Source organism: Schistocerca serialis, chromosome 10 (assembly GCF_023864345.2).
Source record: "Schistocerca serialis cubense isolate TAMUIC-IGC-003099 chromosome 10, iqSchSeri2.2, whole genome shotgun sequence".
NCBI classification, from domain to species: Eukaryota; Metazoa; Arthropoda; class Insecta; order Orthoptera; family Acrididae; genus Schistocerca; species Schistocerca serialis.
In genome coordinates, this window is record NC_064647.1 from 176,382,791 (window position 1) to 176,394,822 (window position 12,032).

The following is a 12,032-nucleotide window of genomic DNA, read 5'->3' on the forward strand; positions in this document are numbered from 1 at the left end:
TTCCGCCGCTCAGTCGGCATCCTGCTGTGCTAGTGAGAGGTTCGTGCTGTACTCCGTTGAGTTACTGTGACAGTTTGAAATGTCAGCGTTAATTGATAATGCCGCGAAGTGTGAAGTGCGTGCTGTAATAAGGTTTCTGACTGCAAAAAACTGTACACCGATAGAAATCTATCGGCAGCTTTGTGAAGTGTATAGGGACAACATAATCACTGAAGGTGGAGTGCGTCAATGGGTCATAAAATTTAAAAATGGCCGAACTAACGTTCACGACGAAGTGCGAAGTGGAAGACCCAGCATAGTGACTGCCGAACTTGTCGAAAAAGTCGATGCCGTGGTCCGTGAAAACCGTAATTTTACAATAACGGAACTCTCTATGAGTTTTCCACAAATTTCACGAAGTTTGTTGCACGAAATCATTACCAAAAAGCTCGGTTACCACAAGTTTTGAGCAACATGGATACCAAAAATCTTGACAGAGATTCACAAAAATCAGCGAATGGCTGCAGCGTCAACGTTTTTGGACACTTACGAGAAAGATGGCGACTCATTACTCGATCGCATCGTTACTGGTGACGAAACATGGGCTAAGCATGTGAACTGTGAGACAAAATTGCAGTCAATGCAGTGGGGGCACACAAATTGCCCCCAAAAACCCAAGAAATGCATGCAGACAATGTCGGCAAGGAAGGTGATGGCGACTCTTTTGGGACAGAAAAGGTGTGATTTTTGTGGATTTCCTGGAAAGAGGCACTACAATAAACTCTCAAAGGTGTTGCCAAACTCTGCACAACCTCAGAAGAGCAATACAAAACAAGTGCAGGGGAAAGTTGGGCTCAAAGATCTTGCTGATTCACGACAACGCCCGGGCCCACACGGCAAATGCCACTCGTGAAGTTCTCGAATCTTTTAAGTGGGAGTTGTTTCCTCATCCGCCGTACAGTCCCGACCTGGCACTGAGCGACTTCCACTTATTCCCAGCAATGAAGGAGTGGTTGACTATACAGCGTTTTGATGATGACGCACAGCTTCAAGAAGAGGTAACCACGTGGTTGAAGGCGCAGGCGGCCAAATTTTACGACGAAGGAATTTCCAAGTTCGTCCATCGCTACGATAAGTGCCTTAATTCAAATGGCAACTATGTAGAAAAGTAGTATTTAAGTGTGGCTTTCATCTGTATATAATAAAAATTTTTTCCAATACTTTATTTATTTTTAATTCCAAAACGTAATGTACTTTGTGGATAGCCCTCGTAGAAGGAATTAGGAGGAGTGCTGCTACAGATTTGTTATCAACAGGGTATAAATGTTGTGGAAATGCTATGTGAACTCAAATGGGAGTCCCCAGAGAAAAAACTAAATTTTTTCGCAAAACACTATTGAGAAAGTTTAGAGAACTGGCCTTTGCAACCGACTGCAGGACAATCCTACGGCCACCAACAAACGTCTTGCATAAGGACCACAAAGATAAGAGAAACTGAGGTTTATACTGAAGCAGAAAGACAGTTGGTTTTCCCCCTCACTTCATTTTTGAGTGGAACAGGAAAAGGAATGGCTTGGAGTGCTACAAGGTAAGGTGGCTGTCAAAGCACATAGGTAGATTTTGGGGGGGGGGGGGGGGGGGGGGGGGGGTGCACTAATAACTGAGTATTACAAGTTCAGGTGGAACCAGAAAGTTTACCATGGAAATATCATATACACTACACAAAAAATATTTTTGGAAGGAAAGGAGGCAGTCAATTGTAGCAGGTCTTTCAAAATTTGGGTTTTTCCTTCAGCAACCTGATTATGGCCTTCTTGAGATAATGCCACGATTCCTCCGATATTCTGAGATAATGGAATTAAGCTCACCAATTGCCACTGGGACATCCGACCACTTGACAGCATGCTTATAGGCTGGGGTTGCTGTTGTCGTCATGAAGATAGATTGCTGGTCCTTTCCAAGTGCGAATATTCCGTTTGACAGTTTTGTGACACTTGGCTCCTGATGCTTGCCCATTGGAAACAATTCCTGTTGTGTCCCTGTTGAATTTGAGAGCTGAAAGAACAAATTGGGGCTGCTGTTAAACAGTGCTTAAAGGACACAAAACTACTGAATGTTATGGAATATAATCTTTCACATATATTTAACACAAATTACTGCAACAAAGATAGACACCCCCAGAGAGCCCTATCAATTGCTGTTGAAAACCAAAATTAACAGCATCGTAGCTGAAGCTTTACCAGTATAACAGGGTGTACATTGCACAAGGTAGAGATAGCTCACACATCTGCCGATGATAAATTTTTGGTAGAAAAATTGTCAGACAAGAAACACACACACACACACACACACACACACACACACACAGTGCTTCTCAGGGTTCAATTCTGTTTCTAACATACATCAATGGCTTTTCAGACAGCATACAAGATGGAAAAAAAGTTCTCTTTGCTGATGACAGTAACATTATAGTCACTGATAAAATACCAGAACTCCTATTATAGAAAACAAATGAAATCCTTAAGACTGTCTACGATTGAGCAGTATGTAATAAAGTAACACTGAATATAGTTGATAAATCTACAGATTGTGTAACAAACACAAAGTTTTCAGGAAGGAATACTGACAGCCAACTGACATGGAATGAACACGCAAGGATGCTGGCAAAAAGAATGGCTTCAGTATGTTTTATTCTTAAGTTTCTATAATCATTTGGTAACAGTTAATGTCCTGTTGTGACATACTATTCCTAGACATACTATTCCTATGTATATAAAGTTCTTAACTGTGGGATTCTTTTCTGGGATCAAAGACACAAAACAAGGACACAATTTTTAGACTGCATAAAAGGACAGTACGAATAATAACTAGAAATGATGGTCAAGCTCACTGTAAAGAACAATTTAAAAAACTGGTAGTCACACTGCATTAAATGAGTACATCCACCAATCTGTTGTGCAAATCAGGGAGAACATTACTAAGTATTTCTATACATAATTGTAGGGCAAGAGTACATTTGGGCTTACATTTACCAGGGTAAACAACCAAAAAACTCAAAACAGCATTTTCTATCAGAGAATAAAACTGTATAATAAACTGCACAAAGAGAAGAAAATATTAGAATACTTAACTGCTTAAAAAAGGGAGTTTCATATATATTCTTCTTAAATAATATACACTACACAATGAATGACTGCTTGCAGGACTCAAGAAAGTGGTTAATAATGAAGGGCTCAACTACAACACCCTGTCACTTTACTTGACATGACCACAATGTAACACTTTTACAAGAAAATCATGTGTCAAGATCTACAGTACATGATAATCTTGTCATTTTCCTGAGCTCAACATCTCACTCATCATGCAGACTGAGTTTTTCAGGTATATCGAGGGGAGGACACGAAGGTGCACATATTTACAGACCTGGAGCCAGCTTTCCGAACAGACTGGAGATAGTGTAAGCGGAACAGCAGCACATTTGTTGCCCAGCAGTCACCAACGGGCGTCCTCAACGCGTGCAGCAGTGAAGAGGAAAACTATGTCCATATTATTAGTTGTCTGGTGTAACTGTGTGTATACAGTAAAACCCCCTTTTTACACTTTTCAGTGGACTAACCCAAAATAGTGTAAAATACAGGTTAGCATAAGAAACACAACAAGTGAAAATGAATAAATTACTCTTACTGTCATTCTGTTTATATTGTTCAAAATACGAAATTAAAACAATTTAAAGTTTGCCTATTTACAAAAATCCGAAATGTTTTTGTTTCTTTCTAACAGCAATTAGCGATACCTGTCTCTCTACAATATACAATACTCAATCATAAAGGCAGTGACTCAGTGCTGACACACACAAACACGTGTGCAGGATCCCTACTTTATTTCAATCATGTCCAAATGGTATAAATAAAACACGGAAGCAAAAGTCTTTCATGAAACCACATTAAAAAAAATATTTGTGTTCTAATGTGAGACTTATTATTGTTAACCATTATGAAATTACGATAAATAGAGCTTGTAACACTATATTGGTTAAAACAATGAAGTTGGCAGTCTTCCTAAACAGAGAACAATATGCACAAAATCTACAGCTTGTTGCTGACAAGGGGGTCACTTGACTCAGGGATGGCAGAAATTGTCGCCATGTTATGGAGCAACTTGAGGAGGAACGTTTGCGTCTACATCAGGTTGTGTCAACCTAAGACTAGGTGCCTAGTACAGATTAGCATATATCACGCAGAACTAACAACGATTCGTGAAAGCCCCCCCCCCCCCCTCAAAAGTGGTGTTTATTTGAAAAAAAAAAAAAAGGCTGTAATACAACACAAAGAGCAGAATGAAGGTTGCTGCTAGAGTCAATATTGTCAGATCATGATTACCATTCAGGAGGTGATTCAGAATACTTTCTCATCCTTGCGAACCTATAATACAGGTGGTCATGACCCAACACGTCGACAATGAAAATCTTGCTTATCGCACTAATGCTATGTTACACGATCAATAACTTAGCTTATTTTTCTGCTTTGTCCCAAGGTTGACTTTGAGCACGAATACAATGCACTTTTTGCAGAAATCTACATAAAAATCGGTTTTAATGGTCACGATAATGTCAAAGAATATTTAAAACGTGGGAAAAATTTAATACAGAATCATTAATGATGGGAAAGCATTGTACTGAGAAAATGGGACTTCTTTCTGTTGAGACTGACAAAAATGAACGTAAAAAGGAGCCAAACATAAAATGTGGGAATGTAAAAACTGGATTTTACTGTATCAAAGAACAATGTACAACAGGGACCAACTGCATTCAGTATTAAAACCAATGAAAAGTGTAACACATGGCAAGGAAATAATAAGTAGGGTGTAAATTCCAAAATTTTTAGGTTCCCATATTCATGAGAATTTGAACAGGAAAAGCACATTTTGGATATCACAAAATGACTTATTTCAGCCACATTACAATCATTACAAATCTTGGGGGAAAGACAAATGGGTATTCTGACATATTTTGGATATTTTCTTTCAAGAATATTATATAGAATAATGTTCTGGGGTAATTGATTGTTAAGAAAGAAAGTGTTCATAGCTCAAAAATATGCTGTAAGAACAATATGCGGTGCTCACCCATTATTATCTTGCAGATCTCTGTTTTAAGGAGTTGGGCAGTTTGACTATTGTTTCAGAATAAAGTTATTCCTGATGGAGTTTGTTGTAAATAATCCACAGCAGTTCAAAAGGAACAATGATGTACATAATTACAGTACCAGATGGAAAAATGACATTCATTTCCACATTAAGGTTGTCATTAGCACAAAAGGGTGCACAATGCTGCAGCTACAGTATGTGATTACTTAGCTGGGGATGTAAAATGTCTGACAGACAGCAAAGTGAAATTTGAAAACAAACTGAAAAAGTTTCTCCTTAACAACTGCTACAATGAGAAGAATTTCTATTACTGTACTGTGTAAAAGACGGAATTACCAACATCTGAATAAAAAAAAGGACACTTATAAATGTTCAGCATGCAGCTATATTTAGAAATTAATTTGCGATGTGAATGTAAAAGGACTCATTCAACATGATTATGATTTATTGTTCAAAATGATCCATGGAACATGAAACTAACTGACTACTTATATTTCTGTTTGTACATATATTTTTGATTAATTTGTTTTCATTGTATTATGATGGTAAATTCTATATCATCATAAGATAATCTCCGAATGAGGAAATAAATTAATAATTTCGAGCAAATGTAATCTCCCCCCCCCCCCCCCCCCCCCCCCCGTTACCCCTCAAACAACCTTCTCCTCTCTTTCCTGCCCTCTAGTTATCTATCTATCTGTTTATCTATTTGTCTACTCTGGCCCTCTAACACACATTTGGTGTACCGATTACAGTGAAGATTTTCTAGGTGGACCATGTGTACAAAGCTCAAAAATAACAGCAGACTAAAAACTGCGACATGTGAAAGACAGCTTAATCTGAGTCCTCACAGCATAGCAGGTGGAAGTTTTATGACAAAGTTTGTGTGCTTAATATGTGCATATGGGATTCAGGATAGGGATTATTTATCTGAAGTAGCTAGAAGATAAGCAAATCCCTTTGAGGAAAATTAATTTTATTTACTGTTGTAAAATATAAAAAATTAATGGCCCCATCACTTGCATTATTTCCAGTTATTGCAGTTGATTCTGTTGTTGAACTTTTTATCTGAATTTGGGTACGAATTTTGATAGAAAATAAACTATTTTGCAAACAAGCATTCCAACAATTTCTGATGTCCTCAGTACCACCAAAATGTTGTCCCTTCCAAAATGATGTCAGTAAACCTTTCAGAAGTAGTCTGCAGGAGCTGCTTCTGTTTGTTAATGTACAACTTGATTCACTCCACAACCCAGAAGGCTCTCCTACATGATGGGATTTTGTGATTTATTGAAGACAACACATGAATGAATGAAAAACATGCACATTTGTAAATGGTGCAACATATTACCTGGACAAGGCAATATTCTCCCTTGAAACCAACACATATAGTTTCATCACACCAAGCTAGCGCACGCGGAATGTCCGATACTATGACATCATCTCGAAGGTCTAGAAAGCTGCCGTTCTTCCAGTAGAATAGCTGTAGCCTCCTTTTTACTGCAACACACATGCGAACTGCCACAGTCGTCTCTCCTGTTAGTGACGTGTATTTCTGAAACACAGGTAAATTAGCTTAAAAAAAAAAAAAAACATATACTGCAATGCCTTCAAAGTGAAGATCTCAAAAATGAAACAATGGTCAGTTAAAAAAAAAAAAAAAAAAAGGACAGAAAACATTTCTGATTAGTTGTCAGTTTTCACTAACAGACAGACACAAATTCAAATAAAAGTTAACACAACTGCTAGCTTTCACAACCATTAGTTATTCATCCCAGCAAATAATGTTCTTGGGTGGGAAGGTAGGAAGGGGTGGGAGATGGGGGTTGTACTGTTGATTATGCACTTACCCTATCCCTCCCCCCCCCCCCCCCCCCATTTTTTTTTTCTGTGGCCAGGAGGTCTAGAATAGACCCTTCTCAGCATCATGGGGCCAAATGAGGAGCTACTCAAATAGAAAAGCAGCGACACCATCACGACTGATCTATGGAAAATAACAACTGCAGCGATATCATGCTGATCACATATCCCACAGCCATAGATCACTCGTGCCTTGTAGGCACCAGTCGGCTATTTGGAACATACCTACAGTTTGGTCCATGAGTGGCGTTAATGTTTATGTTACCTATCATCTCCTTGTGCCGAACCCCTCTGAACTTCCATCTTGAGTAAGCTTATCAGTTACTACTAGTTACCACTCAACAGTCTCACTTTGTACAAGTCTTCCCTGTTATTCCCTAGGAACAAAAGAAGGAAGGTTAAAGGTCAGTATCTTGTTGGGGGGGAGGGGGGTGGAGGGGGGGGGGGGGGGAGAAATCATCAGAAATGAAGCTGAGATCAAAGTGGGCAACACTGTGGAATCAAATAAACTGTCTATGTTTCAAAGAGACCATTCCAGCATACCTCGTAATTAATTTAGGAAAACCACATGAAGCCAAAAATGTGTACAGCCCAACCAGGATTTTCACCCCAGTTATCTTGAATGTGGCATTAACAAATCTCAAGTTTGCATAGCTACATCTTTGTCACTTTTTGTTCAGTTTGTGTCTGTTGTTGCTTAGGAAGACCGATGGCAGGTATTAAGATGTGTGCTTAAAACAAGTATCTTCACTGGCCACTGAAAATCAGCAATGGGTTATCATCATCATCATCATCATCATCATCATCATCATCATCATCATTTGTAATGTTGACTCAGCTCTGCCTGAAAAGCACTTTGCCAGCACCACCTAGCCAAGTAACACTTCTATCGATTATAGCACATTAATGAAACTTTTGAAACTTTAAGAGCTGTGGCCAGCAGAGTTCATCATTGCTCCACCTCCATCTGAATTCCCAGTGACCTGCCTTCTTTCCTTTCTTACTTCCTTCACATTTTTCCTGTTTAATTGCCCAGAAGAAGAAGAAAGCTGTGGATCTGAAACCTTTTATCGTTAAACATTTCCATCAGTTATCTGTTACTGAAATTTGCACCTCCCAACAGGACTGGCCAGCCTGTTGTTTCTTTTTTAATTGAACAAATCTGGAAAAGTGCATAAAACAAATTAATATGTATGCCTGGCTGCCAATGTTCAGCTATAAAACAAATGTAGAAGCACATAACACCAAACTAATATAGTGTATATTGGAATCAAACAGTGTAAATCAGACATCAGAATTCCTCGTTATGGCTGAGATACAAGCAACAACCCAAGAAAGAAAAGAGGAAATCAAAATAAATTCTTCAAACAGCCATCTAAAGATATACTTAATTAACAAACAGACCAGAAACACAAAATTTTTAGACTGTTTTAGATACTTATTCCAATGTGCTATAGGTACACCTTTTAGCTATGTACCCCATGTTGTAATGTGCATGGTCTACTTGATATTTCATGTTCACTTTTGAATAACATATTTTACTCCTAGATCAATAAAATTTTAGTTCACTAAGTGGAGTATCATGATTGATAATGTGCTGCTGACCAGTTACTCTTTGATGTACATATGTATGTGTTGTTATCTCTGCCCCACATTGACTGACTTTGTGTTTCAACCTGCTTGCAAACAGCAAAATTTTACATATCATGTTACTCGTGTCACTGATAAAGAGCTGTCACTCTACAGTAAATATTGTCATTTTAATCTCCCTCCAAGATCACATGTAGTTTGAAACCACATCTATGATTTATTTACAGAGCATCAAGGATGACATCTCTACAAGAACATTGTTACTTTCAATCTATTTCTATGCCATAATATTTCACCAAATATTATATCTATTTGAATGTTATCAGACTACAAAATTTGTTGTGGCCTACAAAATGTTGTTATCCTATTACATTTTTCTTGGAATGTTATATTATTTATTTGTAGTTGTTTAACAATGGCACATAATCTGAACCTGTACATCAGTAGTAATTAACAGCCATAACTGAATATATTGCAGTAGCTTTTATTTGATCCCCAACTCAGGTGAATGAGGAGATGTGGATGAAACACCCATATCCATGCCCAAAAGAAGTCCAAGGCCATATATGTTTGGCATACGGTTACACATAAAAGTGGCAGGACTAACAACGATTACATCTTCTACATATGCAAAAATGACACAAGGATTTTGGATATAGTTATACAGTAAAACTTGATCAAAGCGGAACATGTACAGTTCGGAAATCTGCCCAAACTGTATAAGTATTTCGGTCCCAACGCATTCACTTCACTTTTAAATGCTAATATTTTGTATAAATAGAATGTGCCTAACACAGAAATGGAATGCAAATTTTAAGACTTAATTAGTAATTCATTGTATAATGGAGAAAATAGCTTATACAGTACTTCTGTATTACAGGACATATTAGTTATCCATGACTCTACAAGGACGCTGCTTTTAACAAAAAGAGTGTAAAGTCCTGCCAATGCTGTTAAGCAGTGCAAAACCAACAACAAAGGTTTGATGCAGCACGGCACTGCGGGTGTGGACATCAAACTGCGCTGCTCTGTGGAACAGAGAACAAGTTATGTGCAGTGTTGGCACATCAGAGGTGATGGTCTGCTCATGAGCACTCAGTTGGGGTTCCTAATTCGTCATTATTACTAACATATGCGGGTGCACACTAGAACATTGTTGTGCACCTACAAATACACTGCTGAATCTGTCCTTTGAAAGAGGTGGGTGATGTTCCTTTAAACAATAGTTATACCTAGCAAGGTCAAGCATTCCAAAGAAATGCACTAACTGCGTTATTTTCCGTCGGTTTCCATTGACTAGTAGCAATTTAATTGATAACATGATGCCGCACAAAATACATGTGTCGCTAACACTTAATGAAAAGATTAAGGTAATCAAGGTGAGTGAGACAAAAATTCTCTGTGCACAAAGTAATGTTGCACTTCAACAGTGGTAAAACCCAAATTTATGATACTTTCAGAAACAAGGATAAAATACAAGAGAAATGGATGAAAGGAAACTGGCAAATAAAAAGAAAGGCAAAGAAGATGAGAAATCATAAATTTAATGAGACAGTTTGGAAATGTTTCGTAAGTGCACGGGAAAAAAAACTTGCCTTTGTATGGACCCATGTTGCAGAGCGAGACTCTGAAAGTAGCTAAAGAGCTTGGAAACACAGAGTTTAAAGCATGTACAGAATGGGTGGCGAGTTCACTAAGCACAACACCGTGTGGAATGAAGTGTGTGGGAAAGCTAAGGATGTGCAGGAAAGTGTAGCAACTGCATGGAAGACAATACTGCATCGATGGAAAAATGTCCAAGAAAAGACACTGTACTGCAATGTAGAAACATATTAGGTGAAATGGAGAAGCAACTGGTAATGTGCCAAAATTGTATTGTTTCAAAAACATTGATGTCAATAAGCTTCCAGTCATATGGTGAAGCGATAAAAAGGCATGGATGGTGAGTGGTCTTATAGATGTGAGGTTGGGGTCTTTCAATGCCAAAATGAAAACAGGGAACTGCAAAACTCTCTTTTCCTCAGACGATGCAATTTGCCACCTGAAAGTGAAGATACCAAACATGAAATTGGCACAGTTCCCACCAAGTTTGACTGTCCATCCAGAACCCATGGACAATGGCGTTATTTACACAATCAAGTCCCATTATAGGCAATTAGTGATACACTCTCTTGTTTTTAGTCTTGAAGAAGCCAAAATTGCATTTGCTCTTGCATAGTCAGTTTCTGTCTGGGGTGTAGTAAATTGGATTGGCTTATCAGCAAGGAAAATAAAGCCTGAAACTATTACCACGTGCTTCAACAAAGCGAGGTTTGATCAAGAATAAGACGCATATATGGCCATTGAAGCACAAGTAAATGCAAGCAATTGCTGAATTAATTAAAATGCAAAACGTTACATGTAGTGCAGATGACTACATTTGAAGTGATGAATTTCTGTCAACTCACTCCACTTTCGCTTCAGCAACAGATTTAAGAGGAATACACAACACAGAAGATTATCTGGAAGAAACAAGGAAAGAAGAAGAAGAGTGAAACACTGTCCTGTAAAAAAATTAATACGCCTGAAGAAGTTATGGCATGCATAAACAGTGTTATGCAATTTGCAGCATACACAATTTCTCCCAAGCTGTTGGAACTATTGTGTAATACAAAAAAATGTGTAGGCCTATAAAGAAAGAATTCTGAACAGGAAATTCAAACAGGTTTTCCTCTTTGATAAGTGGTGAAAAAACATGAAATGTCATGTCAATAAACATAGGAATAACAAAAGGTATGTACATACAATAATAAACTAATTTAATGTTAGAGTAAAAAATACAGGAATGCTATATTATTTATCCCCCCCCATGAACCATGGACCTTGCCATTGGTAGGGAGGCTTGCGTGCCTCAGCAATACAGATAGCCGTACCGTAGGAGAAACCACAATGGAGGGGTTTCTGTTGAGAGGCCAGACAAACGCGTGGTTCCTGAAGAGGGGCAGCAGCCTTATCAGTAGTTGCAGGGGTAACAGTCTGGATGATTGACTGATCTGGCCTTGTTACACTAATCAAAACAGCCTTGCTGTGCTGGTACTGCGAACGGTTGAAAGCAAGGGGAAACTACAGCCGTAATTTTTCCCGAGGGCATGCAGCTTTACTGTATGGTTAATGATGATGGCGTCCTCTTGGGTAAAATATTCCGGAGGTAAAATAGTCCCCCATTCGGATCTCCAGGCGGGGACTACTCAAGAGGACGTCGTTATCAGGAGAAAGAACAGACGAATGGAAAAACTAGTAGAAGCCGACCTAGGGGAAGATCAGTTTGGATTCCGTAGAAATATTGGAACATGTGAGGCAATACTGACCTTACGACTTATCTTAGAAGCTAGATTAAGGAAGGGAAAACCTACGTTTCTAGCACTTGTAGACTTAGAGAAAGCTTTTGACAATGTTGACTGGAATACTCTCTTTCAAAT

At 38.5% G+C, this 12,032-nt stretch overlaps 1 protein-coding gene across 1 annotated transcript in view; it reads right to left on the reverse strand.

Moving 5' to 3' along the window:
• LOC126424979 (vam6/Vps39-like protein) overlaps window positions 1–12,032 on the reverse strand; it is a 120,922-nt gene that overhangs the window by 92,918 nt on the left and 15,972 nt on the right. Inside the window, exons 4-5 of the mRNA XM_050087865.1 lie at window positions 6,476–6,679; window positions 1,848–2,034 (exon numbers count right to left, since the gene is read on the reverse strand). Coding sequence (XP_049943822.1) covers window positions 1,848–2,034; window positions 6,476–6,679 — 391 coding nt within the window. The remainder of the gene's footprint in view (window positions 1–1,847; window positions 2,035–6,475; window positions 6,680–12,032) is intronic.